This window comes from Mustela nigripes, chromosome 9 (assembly GCF_022355385.1).
Source record: "Mustela nigripes isolate SB6536 chromosome 9, MUSNIG.SB6536, whole genome shotgun sequence".
Taxonomy (NCBI): domain Eukaryota; kingdom Metazoa; phylum Chordata; class Mammalia; order Carnivora; family Mustelidae; genus Mustela; species Mustela nigripes.
Window position 1 is genome coordinate 32431674 of NC_081565.1, and position 20743 is coordinate 32452416.

The window sequence follows — 20743 nt, forward strand, 5'->3', positions numbered from 1 at the left end:
CAATGAAAAGACATCAGGAAACTCCTACCCCCTTATTAGAATCCAGCCCAGCTCCTGGGTGGGTCGCAGCAGAGGGGCCATCTCTGGCCTGTTGACTCCGACTTGGGGTCCTAGAGATCACCTTCTCCTGGCTTGTCTCACCTGAGAGCCCACTGCGGCCACAGCAGAGGCCTCGGGGAACCACTTGAGCCTGTGTGTGGTCTCAATGACCACAGAACCAAAGTGGCAGAGCTAAGGGACCACAAAAGGAAAATCAAGCCTGGGAGATCGTACCAGGCCTGAATGGTCTGATTACAGAATGGCCTGGGTGCACAGGCCCCACCTCCCTCGCCCTTCCTTTTTCTATTCCCCAAATAACAGGAGCCCAGACCACTGCTTGCCTCAAAGGCTAGGCCGAGAGCAGGGCCGAGAGAAATAAGACGCCCACTCCCACTTATCTAAGGCCTGCATTCCACATCTCTAGATCCCACCAAAATGTCCCTTTTTCCTGGTGAGTGACTCTGGGGATGCCAACCTGTTACCTTCAGGCCTGGGCTTTACCCTGGGCCTCTACAGGACCACTCTATCCCAGACACGGCTCTTTGATGAGACACCCTCAGTGGGGTATCTTCTCTAAAGGCAGATAGATTCGCAAATATATGTTCAACTTTACTTTGTTATTGGTGGTGCATGGATATAGAAATTCTAACACTATTTTGTGTCTATTTAGTATTGAGCAAATGAGTGACTATTTTGGTATTGTGGGAAACCAGCGATCTCACTGTGAGAGAAGAAAGGTGCAAATATGGAATGGGAAGTAGCAAGAACCCTATGGCATAGGGGTTTTATTTACAACAATCTTAAAAAGATGGTAGAGCAAAAAGGATAGATACATAGAATCATGATGGCTGGATGGATAGATTGGAGAGATCAGGGAGGGAGGGAGGAAGGAAGATCCTTGAAGTATTGATATCCTTGGAACAGTGAGCCCATCTAGTGCCCAGATCTTGGTTTCTAAATATCATTCTCCATCAAAAAGAAACAAGACTCTCCAGAGAAATGACTGATTCTGAGGCTGGGGAAAGGAAAGTACAAAGAAATAGAGGTACTTGTTGTGCCAAGGTGTAGGAAAGTGTTCCCCCAAATTATGGGGATGTATTGGGAAAACACACGAGTCTGCACAGGGGAGTTTCCCACTGACCAAATCTGGGAGAATCTGAGCATCAAAATAAATGATAGTAATGGAAATGGAAAAGGAACCCCTAAATGCATTCCAATATACATAAATAAATGAGAGGAAAGGAAAGATCTGTTTACAATGGAGTGTCAAGTATTTAAATGAAATGATAGAGTTAAAAAAAAAAAATTACCATTTTGTGGCCACCGAAGGAGTGTGACTCAGGTAGAAACCATCACTGGATGCTGAAACCACTGAGTTGACATTTGTGGGGGGAAATGGGACACTCACACAGTCTCAAAGTATCTCCCACAGAATATTTATTAATTACAAGGGGGAAATGGTACTTCTGAAGTGGAGAGATCTGGCAGACATCACCTGAACCAAATGGTCATAGTTGACATCACCACTAGTGGGGCAAAGTGCCATCAAGTGCCACTGAGGTGAAGCTCCAAGGAGGCAAAAACAACACTTTACATAGGATTCCTACCATGAATGCATAACCCAAATCTAATCATGAAAACACATCAGACAAACCAAAACTGAAGGATATTCTACCAAATTACTGAACAGCATTCTTCAGAAATATCCACAATGTAGAAGAGCGAAATAGGTAGAGAAATCATCAAAGATTAAAGGAGACTAAAGTCATGATAAGTAAATGCAGGATGTGGTCCCAGATTGGGCCCTGCTTTGGAAAAACCACAATTATTTTTAAGGACATTATTGAGTCAATTGGCAAAATTTGAAAATTGATAGCACATTAGATACTGTATTAGCTAAATGTCCTCAATTGGGTAAGTATATGTGGTTATGTAAAAGAATCTCCTCATTCTTAGGAAGTACTTGCTAGATATTTAGGGGTGAAAGGTCAGGGTATCTGCAACTTACTCGTAAATAATTCAGAAAAAAATATGTAGAATATACATTTTTGTTGTTGTTCTCTGGATGTGTTTTTCTTTTCTTCCCACCATGTGGCTGATTCTTGCCCAGTTTCCCAGTTCAAATTCCTGAGAGAGAGACCATATTTGGATAGGGTCCTTTCCATCATCCCTCTTTGAGCAGAACACTGCACTAGGAAACCTCCTAGGTCTCTGACCAGACTCTGGATTGGCTACCTACCAGGGTGGTCAGGTACCCACGCTCTGTCCAATCAGCTTTGGCCCAGGATGTGTCATGTGGTATATAACATGGCTGCCCCCATTGCTCCCTCACTGGGGGTGATGGGTAAGAAGGTCTCCTTAGAAGAGCTTGGCAGGCCCCACAGCTAGCCCAGCCAATGGTTACGGAGTTAATCCCAGAGACACCTGAAGACCTCTTGACATTAACTTGTGCCTTATTCTCACCTTCACTCTTTCAACAAACATTACAGATGTGTGCTCTGGACCAGGTCTCACACTAGGAGACCAGGAAGTGACCTACTCTCTACCCTCAGATCTGACTCCTGTTTGAAAGGCATGAAGAGCACAGATAACTAGAGTGCGGGGCTGAATCATGAATGACAAACAGAAAGCAGCCCCATGAGAACATAGAAGGGGGTCCAAAAGGCCTCCTGGACAAGGGACTAACTGTAGCTCATGGGAGGGCAAGTGGCCGTCAGATGGGGCCCTGGCTGCTGAAAAGGTGCCCAGTGCCATTCCTGGGTTTCTGTTTTCTCTTTGCTCAGCCGGACCCAGCAGGACGGGACATCTCTATCCGCCCTCTCCTGGAGCACTGTGAGAACACCCACATGACCATCTGGCTTGGCATCGTCTATGCCTACAAGGGGCTTCTCATGGTAGGTGCAGAGCGGGAGACGGAAGCTGAGAGGCTGCTTCTCTATCAGAGTTCTCTCTCCTAGGGGCCTCTGTGAACATAAAAATAGAGCCCCCAGAACGAAACACTAACTGCCAGGCCCCTTGTCTCCCACATGGTCTCTCCGTTCCCACAACAAAACTCTGAGATGGGTGTAAATAATGCCCCATTTCACTGATGAGGATGCTGAGGCTTGGTTTCCCAAGGTCACTCAGTAGTAAGAGGCAGATTCAAGAGCTTAACCACAGAGCAACCCCAAAACCTGTGAGAGGGCCTCACGGCAGCCACCATAATACTCCCAGAATGGCAGTCTGTCAACACTTAGTATAAGTTCACACCCCACATTTTACTGGATTCCCTCAAAATCTGTAGAAGGTGAATGGAATCATCCTCATCTTATAGAAGTCAGGCTCAGAGAAGTTAAAGGGCACTAGTAACCTCCAACCTCCAAACCCAGTAGTCTTTCCACTCCAGCCACCTGTTAGAATCAAAGATCATGTACCAAGCCCGCCCCACATGTCTGGAAGGACTTGAAAGGGCAGCTACACCCCATCTTATCCCCCACTGACCCCTGAATCTTCTCCCCAGTCCTATGCAAACCATGCTTCCACTGAAATCCCTCCAGGGACAGGAAACCAGCTCCCATACCCTCCTGAGGTCTTTCCACAGGAAAATTAACCCACCGTCTGCTTCTGTGTAGCCTCTATTTAGAGGCCAAGAATGAAGCTATCTCCAAAGGTCAGAGAAAGTGGGACTTCTTGTCCTGCTCAAATGCATCATTACCTGCTGCTGCTTCAGAGAACTATTCCTGAAGGCCCCCACCAGAAGGGCCTGTGTTAGGGGACCCTAGACAGAAATTGTCCCCCACTTCATACTAGTCGAGACTAGTTTCCATAGGGACTCTTTGAGGACCCCTGAGCCCCAATCCATACCCCACAAGGGAGTGATCCTGAAGGTGCCCACAGGAGGGTCCCAGAGTGGAAATGAGACTTTGAGGACTAGCCAATGGCCCCGGGCTTGGAAAAGGGCAGTCAGGAGACATGGACACTGGAGCTGTCAGAGACAGGTGGCATAGACCCAAAGGCAGATCCATCATCAGTGGGCAAAGTTGCCAGTGGGCAGCTTTCAAGTCCACATGAAAGAAGGATTTTGTTCAACAGAGCAGTGGCCACCGATTTGGTGGGACCCTACCCCCACCCCCCCAAGGAAGGAAGATGCTCCCTTCACAGGAAGCAAGTGGTACCCAGGACTTGAGGCCCCCAGCCCCTGCTGAATAGAGAGAGTGAAACCAGACTCTCTAGGACCCCTCCGGTTCCACCCTCCCTGATCCGAGACTGTGTGAAATGAGATTATGAGGAAGCTGACTGACTCTTCAGACTGCGACTACCGATAATGTTTTGGCCATCCTATCTTCTCCACCTACTTGCAAAAGTGGTTGGAGTCCACCATCTCTCTTCCAGGGAAGCTAATATCTTCAGTCGATCCTGTCAGTAAAAGCTGTATTTGGTAGCACGAGTGTTTTACTGTTTGCAGTGTGCACAAGGAATTATCCTCAGCCCTCCCGGCCCTTAGGGTCTGTGACTAAAATCCTAGCTCCTAGTGCCTCCCGCTCTGAGACCACAGAACTTCAAGACCGGAGAGAGTAGGCCCGGCCCTGCAGCCTGCAGCCCACACCCCTATCAGAGTTTCAGCACTCTAGCCCCCACTGAGCATGAGCTGTGCCCCCTCCAAAGGCCCTAGGGAGAATGCTTTCTTGCTTCCTCATGGTAGCTGATGGCTCAGGCATTCCTTGGCTTGCAGCCACATCACTCCAGTCTTCACCTCCATCTTCCCATGGCCATTTCTCCTCCTCACGTCTCTTACCAGCAGTCCTGGTCAGCTCCTTCCCCACCCACCCACAACACCATTCTGCCTGGCATTCTTCCTCAACCAGCCCTCCTCTTAGACCACCAATGAAGGCTAAACCCTACACACCCTGCTTCAAATCACATTGGACCTACCTCTACCTTGTCCATTTCTGTTGGGAGATATATTGGTTAGGAATAGAGCTGTAGGTGATAGAAAACCCAAAATTATAGTGATCAAAGAGATAGTTAACTTCCCTCTCAGATGAGCAGTCTAGGGCTGGTGGGGTGCTCCCAGAATCTCAGCTCACCCATCTTCACCATACAGCTCCCACACTGTAGACTCAGATGACTTTTTGGTCTAAGATGGCTGCTCAAGCTCCACCCATCACACTTCACTCCATTGACTAGGAAGGAGGGAAAGGAACACCCTTTATAGATACTTTATAGATGCCCATTTCCCTTTACAGATCCTTCCCAGAACTTGTACACACCACTCCCACCTACATGGCCCTGTCCTGAACCTACTCTTACATCACACCTGGCTTCGAGGACAAATTAGGTTATGTAGTCTCTATTGTGAGTGACCTTGTGCATTGAGAGGTAATAGACACAGGGGCTCTGCCTTATTAGACAAAAACACCAGACTGGAGTACTGGAAATACAGTCCACTTTTGCCACTGTATGACTGCGTGGCCTTGGACGAGCCCCTTCCTCTCTGGGCCTCAGGGCTCTCTTTAGAGTGAGGAGAGATGGTCAAGATCATGTCTGGGAGCCCCTTCCACCATGGCCTGCTGTATGTAAACCAGTGGTGGGGCAAAGGAGAACCAGACATTGTAACACCCCCAGTTGGCCTTTCTTCAATGTAATTCAACCCAGGACCCCCAGTGGAGAGTGAAGGTGACATCCAGAAGACCTGGCTACAGCAAAGCTGCCAGCCCCCCTTCTCAGAGTAGGAGGTATGTGCCAGCCACCACATGATAATGACTGCTGCCCTTTCCACTCACCATTTCAGTTGTTCGGGTGTTTCTTGGCTTGGGAGACGCGCAACGTCAGCATCCCTGCCCTCAACGACAGCAAGTACATCGGGATGAGCGTCTACAACGTGGGGATCATGTGTATCATTGGGGCCGCCGTCTCCTTCCTGACCCGGGACCAGCCCAACGTGCAGTTCTGCATCGTCGCCCTGGTCATCATCTTCTGCAGCACCATCACCCTCTGCCTGGTGTTTGTGCCCAAGGTATGGCCTGCCTCCCCCATCCCCCCACAACATCCTGCTCTCTGACCTCTGCTCCTGCCCAGGGCTCTACTGGTTTCCTCCACTTCCTAGCCATTTTATGCTTTCTCTACTGGGGATGATTACAGTTCATATGGAAGATTTGGAAAATGCAAACAGGTAAAAATCGAATTTTTCAGAAATCTCAGAGTCTCACCACCTGAAAATAATCACTGTTAATGTTTCGTTTTGTTTTTTTTTTTTTACTAAAAACTAGATATTTTTTATGTGTTTCCTTCCAGCCTTTTTTTCTTTAAGATTTTATCTATTTATCTGAGAGAGAGAGAGAGTAGAGGAAATAGCAGTGGGAGAGGGACAAGCAGACTTCCCACTGAGCATGGAGCCCTGATGCAGGGCTTGATCCCAGGACCTCAACATTGTGACCTGAGCTGAAATCAGGAGTCAGATGCTCAACTAACTGAAAGACCCAGGCTCCTGCCCCACCCCTGCTGTACTTTTTAAATGGTTAGGCAGTGATGCTTTCTCAGTTACAGCTGTGATTATAACTTACACGTCATTTTATAGTTTGCCTTTTCCACTGTGAATTTCTCCTTTGTGTTTCTCAGTCATAACCACCACTGATGGGAGATGTTCCATGTTTTCTTGTCCGCTTCATTCCCTTATTGATGAGCAGTACAGTCATTCCCAGATTTTTTATATTATAAATGAACTTCTTTATTCATATAAAGTTCATATAAATGAACTTCCCATTTCTGGCTCCATCCTTCAGATGGAACCTCAGAAGTAGCATTAGTGGGTAAAAAGGAATAAATAACCACTTTCAACAGCCACTTACATTTTCCATTTACCTGAAGCCCTGACCTTCAAGACCAGCCTGAGAGGTGTTTTTTGAACCTTCTCCTTCCCTGCAGCGGGCAGGTGAATCAGAGGCCTTGGCATCTTAGGAGTCCGGGCAGTCGGCTGTTCTCAGCATCAGAGAAGAATGGGAGATGGAGATAGGGTGGGAGGAATTACTGGCCCGAGTGGGGTAGGGTGTGCCTTGGATTACGGGGGGACCAGAGATCAGTCGGGGTCCATTGTGCCCTAAACAGATGGCTCATGGCCCCTCCATCCCGTGAGTCCCCAAGCAGCAACTTTCCTGGAGCACTGTTGCCCTATATGCCTGCCTTCTCTGCTTGTCAATGCCTGCCCAGGCTCCAGGCCAACGCCAAGGCCTCTCTGCCTGCATTCTGACATTCTCTCATTCTGGTCAAAGATGTCAGATGGTTCCAAGCCCAGCCCTGATCACTGTCCTCTGTCATCCTCAAGAGCTCCTCATTGCCCTTCTGGATTCAGAATCAAGTCCCCAGTACCAGGCTGCCTTTTAGGACCCTTGAGACTCCTCCAGTCTCCCCAAAGAACTCTGCCCACCATCCAGACCATCCACCATGCATAAGCACTCTGAGCCCCAGGCCCCCTGCTTTGAATATGCCCCTTCTCCCCCCACCCCCACCCAGAATTCCCTTCCCTCACCATCCTTCAGCTTCACAGAGCCCAGCCCAGGCCCAGAGCACCCACAGCCCAGCCTGCCTCTGATACTTCTGGCCTCTGGACTGTGGGGTCCTGGCAGACAGGGGCCCTGCCTCACCCAGTCCCTGCTCTCCAGGGCAGGCCCAGCGCCTACCTCAGACTGGAAGTGTTTTTTTAATAAATGAGTAGGATGAGGATGAGTGACAGCCTTTTCTCTTCCGTAACAATGCTTTTGTCTGTGACCGAGCCAGTCACAAGTCTGTCCTCAACACTCACCGGTGGCTCTAAGAAGCAGGAGCCTTCCCTGGCCTCCATCTGTTATCTTCCGTGTCACCCTCGGGTTAATTATTTTCCCTGTGGAACGAGGCCTAAGGCAGAGCGAGGCTCAGCTGGAATCAGGCCCGAGAGGCGCTGGTGGGCTCCGCGGGGTGGTTGGGAGGCAGGTGGGGTCAGGCTCAGGAGACCAGACTTCTGCTGAGGAGGAAGGAAACTGAGACTCCGTGCAGGGGGGAGGGGCCTGCCCAAGGTCACAGGCAAGCGAGTGGCAGAGACAAGCCTGAGCCCAGAGCTTGTGTGCCGGCCGCCTCCAACACAGGACCCACTGTGGCAGAGTGGATGGGAGGTTGGAGGGGGAGGACCCCGGGCTTCTCTCTTCAGCCATACCTTGTCCTTTCAGCTCATCACTCTGAGAACAAACCCAGACGCGGCAACGCAGAACAGGCGATTCCAGTTCACTCAGAATCAGAAGAAGGAAGATTCTAAAACATCCACCTCAGTCACCAGCGTGAACCAAGCAAGCACGTCCCGCCTGGAGGGCCTGCAGTCCGAAAACCATCGCCTACGAATGAAGATCACAGAGGTAGCTCCCTGAGCCCCCTCGGCCAGGGCCGCAGCTTCCCAGCTGCCTCCTTCTGCCCCAGGGCTGCTGCTCCTGACTTCCCTACCCCCAACCCAGGACTCCCCCCATATCAGACCGTGTGGTCCCATGGGCTGGGGTTACAGCGGAGAGAACCAGCGGGGACATAAACTAGGCAGAGGCAGTTTTGTCGGAAGCGGCTCGCCTGGCCCAGACTCATGGAGTCCCTGTTTGCCCTGATTCCAAACATCCTTAGGAAGGAAGGAGTTCTTAGAAAGTTGTGAGCTCCCAGATTATAGGAGATTCCTAAGTGTACAGAAGCCCCCACCCTTGATTTTTCACTCTCCCAACCCAACAACCACCCTCATCCATATGACATACAGCAAGACAGAAGGGAGGGAAGAGAAACTTCTCAGGCACGAGAGCTTGCTGAGGCGAACCACATGGTCCTCTTGAGGGTCCCTAACTGGTTCTTCAGTATTCCAGAGAGGCCATAACTAGATTCCTTTATGCCTAAGCCAGACCTCCGATTCTGGACTTTCTATTACCTGGGAGAGGAGAACAGATTACCTTCCCCTTCTTCACCTCTGTTTTTGTGTCCAGGGGTGGGATTGGCCTCTGGTGTGCAGGCTACATGTTTCCCCGAGAAACCCTCCTTCGACAAGGGGAACGGGGAAGAAACGAAGGAGAGCGTGTTAGTCAGGATAACTCGCTAAGCTGCTGTAACAAACACACCCCAAAATGAAGTGGCCCAAAGAAAATATTTCTCTCTCACCTAATGGCCCTGAGGAGATGGGTCCAAGCTGGCAGACAGCTCTGCCTCCGTGGCCATAACTGGGTGAGGCTCATTCCCTCCTACTGTCTGCCACTCCCCAAGGTGCCTTCCTCACAGGGTCAGTTAAAGCTGGGGGGAAGGCACGTCCTGTTCTCAGTCGCAAGAGGGGAAGAGGAAGCCCACACAAGGGATGAGCAAGTGATACAAAAATTGTGCGCCTTTTGGGTCTACTCCAGTTACCTTGGCAAGAACTTGCATGGTCACACTTCTATGTGAGACACAGGATTGCCAGTGTCGATGCAGGATGTCCCAGTGATGTTTGAATTTCAGGCAATCAAGCATACTTTTTGTGTAAGGATGGCCCAGACAGTATTTGGGATATACTGGCACTAAGAAAAATGATGCATCATTATCTGAAATTCATATGGGACTGGGCATTCCATATGTGTATTTGCTAGACCCAGTAGCCTTTTGGGGAACTCACATTAGTCTGTCACAAAGATCTAAAGCATAGCTGTCCATGCATCTAAGCTGGACTGCTCTAGGATGGGATAGCCCTCCCTCCCACTGGTCACCAGAGAAAAGGAGGAAAGGTTTCTGTCCCCTCAGAACCCATTGCTCATTCGGTTTTAATGTCAGACCTCTCTCTGAGTAGAATGACCATGACTTGACGTTTGACTTTTACTTGCACACTCCAGCAGTAAAGAGCTCCTCACTTCAGGAAACCTGAAAACAAAGCCACTGTCAAAATCCCTAAAGTGCTGGGTGGCTTTTCCTGGAATGGAATCACAATCTGGCCTCCTTTGCTCCTAGCCCCGCTGTTTGAGGCTCACAGAACACGGTATCTCTCTCCTCCTCCACGTGAAGACGTATTAATGGCTGAGGTCTTGACATCAGAACAACACTTTACAGTTTATAACTTCCTTACACTATAGTAGAACGTCCATTGCCTTTCCCAGTTACCACCCCCTCCTCCCAACACACACATGTGTGTGCACAAGCAAGCACATGTACACACACACACACACCAGGCTTCTCAAGGGCTAGTCTGCCCCAGGTCTTGCACCTGAGTTTTCTGTAACCTGAAGGCAGTTACAGTCCGTCTTCTAGAGGTGCCTCTATTGTCCTAGGCTTAGGCGTCTCTGTGAGGCTTACAGCTGACCAGCCCAAGGGTCCTCCCCTGCAAGGGCCCTGTGGGGCATCCGGAATGATAATTATGGCACTTTTATTCCTGTAGCAGGTTAGCCTCATGATGTGTCAGGGACTGGGCTAACCTTTGAGTGCGTTGCTTCATTGAATCTCCGCAGTAACCAGAGGTTTGTGCTGTGATTACTGCATTCTGTGGATGAAGGAGTTGAGACTCAGTCTCGAGAGCCAGTCCACAGACAGTAAGGGGCAGCCCTGGGTTTGCCCCTAGACCTGTCCAACCTCAGAGCCCACGCTCTGACCCTCCCCCGCCGCCCTGGGCTGGCCCAGCTGCTTCCTTGAGACGCCAGCCTGCTCTGAACGCATCATTGCGAAGCCCAGGCACCACCACCCCCCAGCCCTTCCTGCAGCAACAGCCAGCAGGGGCCCTCTGCAGCTAGTCCCCAGGGGGCCTCTCTGGCTCAGAGTGCCCTCCCAAGGCCCACCTGAGACCCAGTCCCATGACCCTGGGGGCTGGGGAAGGGGCTGGGCCCGGGCCTCTGACCCAGCTGGAGCCTTTGTCTTCCAGCTGGATAAAGACTTGGAAGAGGTCACTATGCAGCTGCAGGACACACCAGAGAAGACCACCTACATTAAACAGAACCACTACCAAGAGCTCAACGACATCCTCAACCTTGGAAACTTCACTGAGAGCACAGGTAGGAGGAGGCGGGGTCCCTGGAACGTAGGGACCTGGGTATCAGACACCAGCTGGCCATCTTCCACTTTACCGATGAAGAAACTGAGGCTTGGGGGAGGTGAGGGGGATGACCTGAAGCCACGCATGCAGAGCTGGAGCATCTGGCATCCACAGTTCAGGGTCAGTTTGGCATCCTACCCTGCCTAGACCCAGGACTTCTGTCCCTCGGTCTCTTGGGTTCCGGGAGCACACGTACATGTCACAGCCAGCAGCCCAGGTTTTGCCTACATTTCGGCCAAATTTTCAGAGATTGTCAGTGTTGTTAAGAGTGCATAAAGTGGGAGGCACCTGGGTGGCTCAGTGGCTTAAGCCTCTGCCTTCAGCTCGGGTCATGATCTTGGAGTCCTGGGATCAAGCCCCGCATCGGGCTCTCTGCTCGGCGGGGAGTCTGCTTCCCTTCCTCTCTCTCTCTGCCTGCCTCTCTGCCTACCTGTGATTTCTGTCTGTCAAATAAATAAAGAAAACCTTTAAAAAAATAAAATAAATATTCATCGTTTAGGGCAGTTTCATTCATTATTATACAGCCAAACAAGGGTCGTAATATAGCTGTTAGGAAATGGGGCAGACCTATTCATGCAGATATGGAGAGCCCTCCCAGTGAAAATAGCAGATGAAAGTAAGCATGATGCACATAAATGCACACACATCTGCACGTGTCTGTGTGCATGTGCCAAGTGCGTTTTTTAAAAGGTCTGGAAGAGCAAAAAACAAATTGTTAACAGTATCCACCTGTGTGAAAAGGAACAGTAAGTACAAAGTAAGAGAGGATTCATTTAGTAAACTTCTCTGTTTGCTGGCATTTTGTCAGTATTTATTCATTAATTTGCTATAAAATTACTTTTAAATCAATGAAAAATCTTTAGTTTCTTTTTTTGTTGTTGTTTATAGTTTCTTTTATTCTCATTACCTAAATCCTAAGTATTCTTATTATAAAAGCAAATTATGAGGGGTGCCTGGGTGGCTCAGTGGGTTAAGCCTCTGCCTATGGCTCAGGTCATGATCTCAGGGTCCTGGGATCGAGCCCCACATTGTGCTCTCTGCTTGGTGGGGAGCCTGCTTCCCTCTCTCTCTCTCTCTGCCTGCCTCTCTGCCTACTTGTGATCTCTCTTTCTGTCAAATAAAGAAAATTTAAAATCTTTCTAAAAATTTTTTTTAAAATTATGAAATTCTTAGGGTTGGGTTAGGGTGGAATGATTGCAAAAAAAAGTTTGAATTAAGATAAGTTACAAGTCAACTGAAAGAATAAAAATTATTCACAGTAACTTTAGTATCTGGTAAAGGTGGGCATTTCAAATTAGTGGAGGGAAATGAATCATTCAATACATTTAATGGGGATAGGTGGGTAGCTATTTGGAAAAGAATAAACTTAAATCCCTTCATCACACCTCACACAAAAATAAAGTCCAGATGTATAAAGGATTTAAATGTAAAAAGTGAAACCATAAAAGAACTAAAAAGAAAGAAAGAAAGAAAGAAAACCCACAGGAGAATTTTTTTTTTTATAATCTCAGAGACGGGAAAGCCTCTCTCAATTTGATGCGAAACACAGAAACCACAAAAGAAAAGGTTGATAAATTTAATTGTAAAAAAGAATTTTTTAACAACACAAAAGCCCTCATAAGTCATCAAAAAATCAAACCAAGCCAAAAAATATTATAATTCAGGTAATGTGCTTATTTTCTTACATATAAGGAGAAATTTATATAATTTATATGAAATATGTATAATTATATGTAAATTAATTTACAAAAAAAGAGCAACACAGAAGAAAACTGGGCAAAAGAGACTTCTCACAGAAGGAAGTGCAAGAGATTCATATGCTTATGAAAAGATGCTGAAGCTCACTCCTTATTAAGAGAATGTAGATGAGGGGTACCTGAGTGGCTCAGCTGGTTAAGCTAAGCAGCTGCCTTTAGCATAGGTGATGATCTCAGGGTCCCTGGAATGGAGTCTCTCTCTGACCCGCCTTCCCCTCTGATCCTCCCTCTCCCTTTGACCCTCCCCCACCCCATTGCTCCTGCTCTCTCTCACTCTCCAAAATAAATAAATAAAATCTTTTTAAAAATTCAGATGAAATCTTGAGTGAGATACCATTTTCACCAATGAGACTGGCAAAGACAAGAAACCAAAAAGTTACAGAGAGTCTGAGGACACAGTTGGGAAACATTGCTGGTTGAAATAGAAATTGCTCTGACCCAACAGTTCCAGTTTGGGGATTTATCATAAGGATATGCAGTCAGCTCTCATTATTCACAGTGATTGTCTCTGATAAAGTTGCTGTGAACCATGAATTAATAAGTGATTACTAAACCACTGCTCCTGAGGGGGAATACAGGGTTTGGTTCCTGCAAGGCTCTCTCGAGTTGACATTTTGATCAACCCATGACATAACTTTGTTGTATGTGTGTTTCTGCTTGAAGACGTCTTATTTAATATACAATGTTGATTCGTTAACATTGACCTCATGGTCAGCAGTGCTATAAAGTATGCCTGCACGAAGCCCATCTAAGCCATGTATTTTCTCCGTCAGGCACGTCACAGGTGTCTTGCACTTGGACGTGCTTTATAGGACGTGCTTTGTTGACCGTGAAGTCAATATAAATTTTTCAACATTGTGTGTGTCAGCAAATGACCGTGAAAGCCTTACCGGTATTGATTGGGGTTACAAATAAATGTTAGCGAGTGGGCGAGTTCACAAATACAGAATCTGTGAATAAAGAGGATCCACCGTACTCACATGGGGGTAAGATGACATTCACAAAGTCACACACTACAGAAAGACAACTAAACCCCGGTGCTTCTCCAGATCCCTGGGGGAGGGGGTTATATTTAATATTTCTTTGAATCTCTCTAGATAGTTCTGAAGCACAGAGGGTTGCAAAAGCATGCACATCACCACATTTTGTGGCTACACAGTATTTCTTTGAAAGGGGGCCCCATCCACACATGAGTATGTAACTAATCCATTGTTACTGGAAATACTCAGATTAGTCCCAACCCTTTTTTTATATTATGAGTAACGCTAATTTGAACATGTTACGCATAATCTCATTATTTCCTTGGGATACATCCCAGAAGTAAAAATTCTGGGTAGAACACTTTTTTTTAGGGTTCAATGCTTATGGACAAGTGGCCCCCCCCCCCCCAGAAACATTATGCCAATTTGTACTCCCACCAGCAGTTTACTGACCATTCTTATTCTTTTACATCCTTGGCAGTCTTATGGATATATATTTTTTACCTTGGAGGGTTATTTCCTCTGTCATCACATCCCTGTGCACCAGTGAAAAAGGCCTTTATATTAGAACTTTTCATTTCCAAGTTATGTTGCTTACATTGGTTAACTTGATTTTTTCTTGGAGAAAGGAAGTCCCCAGGATGCCATTTCCATCCCTGGTTAGAAGCTTCTAGATTCACTGCCTTAGTCCCGAGAGAGACTGCAGAAACCACAGCTCTGAGGGGATAATAGGCTCTTTTGCATTCTCTCTCCTTGGGCAGCATCCTAGAAAGACTGCATTTTTTTCTTTTTAATGAAGTTAACAGAATGTGTTGTGATCTTGTTGTTTTGCATTCAGATGGGGGAAAGGCCATTTTAAAAAATCACCTCGATCAAAATCCCCAGCTACAGTGGAACACAACAGAGCCCTCTCGAACATGCAAAGATCCTATAGAAGATATCAACTCCCCAGAACAGTAAGTACTTTCTCCTTGAGAATTATTGCAGAAGAGCGTGGTAGTCCCGCACAGCAATATCAGTCTGCCCGGCATTTTCACATGCCTTATTTTATTTAAACTCCACAGCAACCCCATGACACAGGTCAAATTACAAGCCTCAATTTACAAATGAGAAAAAGAATATTCAGAAAGAGGAGGGGACGTGTCAACCCCCACCCAGTTCTGAAGTGCAGGAGATGGGATTTGAACCCAGGTCTGCTGACCGTCAAGCCCACCAAGGCACAGTGCCCTCATTATACATAAAATTTAACCTTGCTAAATGCACTCACTGCACAACTATTCACTGACACCTACTGTGTATCAGACATAGAAGTGATAAAAACCGGACAAAAATCCCTTCGTGCGCAGAGCTTATATTCTGCCCAGTGGCACAAGAACTTCTTTTAAAAAGCAGCATCTAGTGTATTACATCATAGGTGCTTTGGAGAAAAATAAAGCAGGGGAAGCAGTCAGGGATTGTAACCTTTAATAGAGTGATCAGAGGAGATTCAGTGAGAAGGTGGCCTCTAAGCGAAGACCCGGACATCTCTGTTAGCTTTGTTCCCACTGGCAATTTTGAGGTCTTCCTTTGCTCATAGCAGCTTGGAAGCAGAGATTAGAAATGTCGACCCCGGCGCTGCCGACCCTCGGGGCTCAGTCGGTTAAGCATCCAACTCTTGATTTCAGCTCAGGTTGTGATCTCGGGGTCGTGAGATCGAGCCCTGCTTTGGGATTCTCTCTTTCCCTCTGCCTCCGCCCCTACCACCCCCTGCCCCCACCCCCCGGGTCACTTTCTCAAATAAATAAATAAATAAATAAATAAAATCTTAAGAAAGAAAGGAAGGAAGAAAAAAGCGTCAACACTGAAACTTGCTCCCCGGGAAGTGACAAGCAGCAGAGACAGCCAAATCACCAACTATAGTGTAATTTGAGGCCCTTTGGTGTTAGGGCCAATAGCCTTCTCAACCCAGTTAGCTCCAAGGCTTCATTGGCTTACACTCCAGAATGATCATTATGGTTCTCTGGCAGTCTTCAGCAGTTCACTTATTAGTACCCCCCACGAGAGTGTAAGCACCTTGAGGATAAAGTGTGCGTCCCTCCCGTATTCTTTGGACTGAATGCAGGCTCCTGCACTGAGTAGGTGTTTGGCAAGTAGCTGTTGAATGAATGACTGTGTAAATGGGACCCCAGCAGACAGCAAAGTGCCATGGCTCTGAGAGCCTCAGACCGATGGCCGCCTTGCCCAGGCCTTAGTCCTTCCAGGTCAGAGTTTATTCCTCAGCAACTCTTTCCCTGGACTCTGCCAGCACCCTCTGGCGTTCAGGGGTCAGTCAAAGCTCAGAGTACACAGACAGGTTCAAGCTGAATTTCAAAAGGAGATCTCCAACACACAAACCTCGCGAGCACTTGTGACGTGTCCTTGGTAGACACTCTCCAGTGCACAGGGAATGAGGGGGGGCACCGCATCTGTCCCCCTCCATCTCAGGACCCCATCAGTGCCATAATACACACGAGGGCACACCTGTTGAGATGAGGTGGCCCCCCGTGAGTTGATCTGCCTCCCTCACAGAGCTCGTGCTCCCTCACCAAGCTCCTTTCCCAGAAGAAGCAGGAGACCCGCCTTCCCCACTTCTGGCTTCGTTGTCATGTGCAAGTTACATAAACTCGGTACCCTTCCCTAATCATTATAGTGGAGAATAGCAGCACTTCTTTCACTTACTGGGTTTGTGTGAAGATCTGGGGGTGGGGGGAGGTCCCCACCTGAGCGGTCAGGCACTGAGGACACAGGGGGGCCTTAAGGATACTGAGAATGCAGCTTCCCAGGTACGAGAGAGAGCCACACAAGATGCACCTGGGAAGAGCCCAGACCCCCCACTCTCTCTCGCTCTCTCTCTCTCTCTCTCTCTTTCTCTCTCACACACACACACATACGCACACGCGCACGCTGCCATGAGTCACACACCACCCCTGCCTCTCCCCTGCCCTGGGGCTTTTCTGGCTGTGCTTCTGGGAATTTACCCAGAACACTGGGAGCTCAGAGAATGAAGGAGCCCACTCTCTGAGGAGTTTGAAGTGGATAGTGAAGGGGAAAGAGTTCATCAGATCAGGAGGTAGAGAGAGTATTCCAGGCTGGGGGAAAATTGTGTGCAAAGGCAAGCATGAGTGGCCTTTAGCAGTGTTTTAGGGGAAACTAGCCGCCAAGTAAGGGTTTGGGTGGTGAGTGGGTAGAAGTTTCACCTGGAGAATTAGAAAAAAGATCCTAGGCAGCTGGCAGAGGAGCCAATGAGGAGGCCAGAGCAGCGAGAAGCCCCGCGGTCCATTTGGAGGCTCGTGAGAGTAGAGTGAGAACCGTCTGGCAGCAAAGACCCATGAGATAAGCAAAACCCGTTCTTAGGAATCGCCACATGCTCAGGAAGGCTGCGTCCCCTTTGCTGAGTCTGTCTCCCTGGTTGCTCCCAGGGCAGTCATTGGCAGGTGTAGGTCTGTATTAAATACCTGCTAGATCGGTAAAAGGCTAGATGATGGGATGGACAGATCTTGGATTCGGGTTAACTGGTCTCCACCGTCAGCTTCTTAGCCAAAGACAGTCCAAGGAATATTCTGGTGAGCGACCAGAATACTAAAACTAAAACTCCTAAATACTCACTAAAACTCCTCTCTCCCTCTCCCCCCTCCCTTCCTCCCTCCCTCTCTCTCCCCTTCTCTCTCTCTCTCTCTCTCTCTCTCTCCCTGCCACAGCATCCAGCGCCGGCTGTCCCTCCAGCTCCCCATTCTCCACCACGCCTACCTCCCATCCATCGGAGGCGTGGACGCCAGCTGTGTGAGCCCCTGCGTCAGCCCCACCGCCAGCCCCCGCCACAGACACGTGCCACCCTCCTTCCGAGTCATGGTCTCTGGCCTGTAACGGTGGGAGGCCTGGGGCCGGGGCCTCCCCCATGACAGAACCACACGGAGCAGAGGCTACGGGAACACTGTCAGCTCTGGCTGCGGAGCTGCTGGGCGCCACGGCTGGCCTTGTGGGACTGCTCGATGGCACTCAGGTGGACAGGATGGGGGCACTTGGCACCTGACCTCGCGCCTTATTTGTGAAGTTTTTATTCTTTCACAAAGAAGAGGAACGGAAATGACTTCTTCCTTAATGTCTGCGAAGAAGGAGGAGCTGGGATATTTTGAAACTTTGCAAAAAAAAAAAAAAAAAAAAAATCCTAGACAAGGAGCAAATCACTAGAACTCCAGCTAGAAGTCACCGAGTGTCCCTGAGCAGCCTTGAAAAGAGGCGAAGGGCTTCCGGAGAAACCAGCTCTGCCTCTGCACACACATCCCTGGCTGTGGCCAGGCCAGCCCTTCTCCCCTCTGGGGTAGGAGGCGGGCAGGGCAGCCCGGCCCCCAGCCGCCAGGGCAGCCAACCCCAGTCTTTCTGGAACAGGGAGTCTGCCAGGCAGCCAGGCGGCCCGAGGGCTGGGGTACAGGAACAGGCTGACTCACATGCCTCCCGGTGGGACCTTACTCTCTAATAAATGCCACACATTAACACAATAACACCCATTCTGGGACCGTGGGGATTTAGGGCACGTCACTGCAGACCTGCTCTGCAGCATTCACCGACCGTCGGTCACGCACCCACCACGTTGGCCGTGTCCTTGTGTTTGTATCAGGTGTTCCAGTAATCAGGGGGACCACCCGAGCTAATCATGGAATGTCTGTTTCCAGCAAACACTCTAAAGAAAGACTGTGCACTTTAACCTCTCATCAGGGCCCAAGGGCTGGCTGGGGTTGGTTTTTTTTCCACTGACTTTGTTTCTGACCAAAGTGAATCGGGCATTCTGCTAGAAGACATCCCTGTAGTCGTAGGGAGAGAGTTGCTAGCCGAGGGCTCTCCTTGGCTTCCTGAAGGTGGCCTTCCATCCGGACAAGCCAGGGACCTCGCCCTTGGGGTTCACGGAGGTGACCAGTCAACACACTGGTTCTCATTCATAAGATCACTCTTCCCTTTCAACCGAACAGAGAGTACAGGCCTGGGAGTCAGAAGGACCTGGGCTCCAGTCCTCACTCCATGGCTGACTCCCTTCTTGACCTTGGGAAAGTCCCTACTGTCTCTCTGAGCCTCCGTTTCCCCTCCCCAACAGATTGGGGTTGAGATAACCCCCATCCTGCCTACCTCACAGGGTCTCTCTGAGGATCAAAACTTGATCTTGTCCAGAAAAGCTTCGTACCAAACAGTGAAGCAGCCGTGACCCGTGAGGAATCAGGATGACCGTGACCTTCGGCCCTCACGACCACCAGGGGTTTGGCCCAAAGAAGCTCCCAGCACAGCCCTCTACCAGGATAACCTGGCGGAGAGAGGCTCCCGACGACTTTTGTGACATTCCTAGACAGGTTCATTCTTTGCTAAAGAAAGGCCTGAAGGACAGCGTCCAGGACGTCTGCACAACCAAGCGGTCGCTCACTCCCTAAAGAAACCTAATGGCAGCTTCAACAGGCAGGCAATAATCTCTTCCCAGACCACTGAAGTCAGGAATATATATACTGCTGTCACCACCAGATTTTGACAAAAGGGCCCACAGGAATCTTATCATCGCCAACATTTCAAAAACACCCGATTTCACGTAGCATAGCTTTCCCCTCCCCTCCCCCGCAAAAGAGAGGTTATGGAGGTACTGTAGCTTTTAGGGAAAAAAAAATGTCAACACATCACAGGTCAAATTGAAGTCATCGTCTGTTTTAGGCACTACAAATCGGTGTTGTCACTCACTGTGTATTACCAGTATTGACTTGCTTTCTTGATTTCACCAAAACCAGGTTTAATTTAAAGGACCACATTAATTTTTCCAAGGGAAGGAGACAATTCATTGTACATAATGTATACACACACACAAAAAAATATACCTGTAGAAATATTATTCCAGCATAGCAGGAAACAAAAAGAAACAAAAAGTATTGGACAGTCGGAGGTGAGTGTGTGCGTCCGTAACCCGTTGTGACCCCTGACCGTGCACAGTCTTCTAGGTTCACCCACGAAGTACATTTTCTGTCTTAATGATACTGTAGGTTCACCCTTTTTTTTTATTTCCCTGCAAATAACAAGACCCACAGAAGTGACTCTAGCTATCTAACGGTTCTGTTCTTTTATATGCAGCAAACACACCGTACATTTCCGAAGAGGCTTCAGCCTGAAGGCATTTTCCAGTGACGTTAGTGCACAAACGCTTTAAATTAGACCGGGACTGCCAGAATCAAATGTAAATGAGGAATTTCTCGTACCCCTATTGCATGGTATCAATTTTTAATAAATTGTTGCAAATTTGTTTTTATGAATAAAAGGGAAAAAAACTGTCCTCTTTAATGCCTACTCGTCCCAAAATGCAGGTCCAAGCAGGTCCTATTCCTCTGCTCAGAAACTTGGGGGACAGTTCTGGGGTGCCTCCCCAGCGTCCTCCCTCCCTTTGGCGGACAGTAACAGAGAAGCCCCACGACCGTGTCAGCTGGGGTGACCTGAGCCGGGCCAGTATGGCTCTTCCCAGGCTTCCTCCTTGCAAGGAAATTTAGTCAGCCATGAGAGAGGAAAAGGAAGCTGATATGGAGAGAAATCGAATCAAGAGATGGATCCTGATGGTGTCTGAATCCTATTCCTGAAGGGTCCTTCCCCTGCTGTGAAGGGTTCTCCGTTCTCCAAATAAATCACCATTTTTGCCTAGTTAAGTTCAAGTCCCGTTCCCACCTGTTGCAGACAAGAAGTCCCTAACTAACCCATACTGGGCCCTCAGCCTGCAGCTCCACTCCAGCTGCGCCATCCTTCAGGGTCCCATCCAAAACACCCTCCTGAATCCCTCCGCATGAAACTCTTTCTTCTTACTTTCTGTACTCGGGACGCTCTCTCCCTCTCACAGCTCTGGGCACATGCTCACGCTGGCCACATCTCCCCACCCCAGACCAGGAGCTCCCTGAGGATGGGAGTCCTGTCTGCCTCACCCA

The 20743-nt window shown here is 48.7% G+C and overlaps 1 protein-coding gene across 1 annotated transcript in view; it reads left to right on the top strand.

The window, feature by feature from the left end:
- Nucleotides 1–20106, top strand: part of GABBR2 (gamma-aminobutyric acid type B receptor subunit 2) — a 340962-nt gene extending 320856 nt beyond the window's left edge. The window contains exons 14-19 of the mRNA XM_059411211.1: nucleotides 2823–2933; nucleotides 5810–6034; nucleotides 8217–8399; nucleotides 10886–11015; nucleotides 14632–14749; nucleotides 17510–20106. Coding sequence (XP_059267194.1) covers nucleotides 2823–2933; nucleotides 5810–6034; nucleotides 8217–8399; nucleotides 10886–11015; nucleotides 14632–14749; nucleotides 17510–17675 — 933 coding nt within the window. The 3' untranslated portion in view covers nucleotides 17676–20106. The remainder of the gene's footprint in view (nucleotides 1–2822; nucleotides 2934–5809; nucleotides 6035–8216; nucleotides 8400–10885; nucleotides 11016–14631; nucleotides 14750–17509) is intronic.
- The last annotated feature ends 637 nt before the right edge of the window (nucleotides 20107–20743 follow it).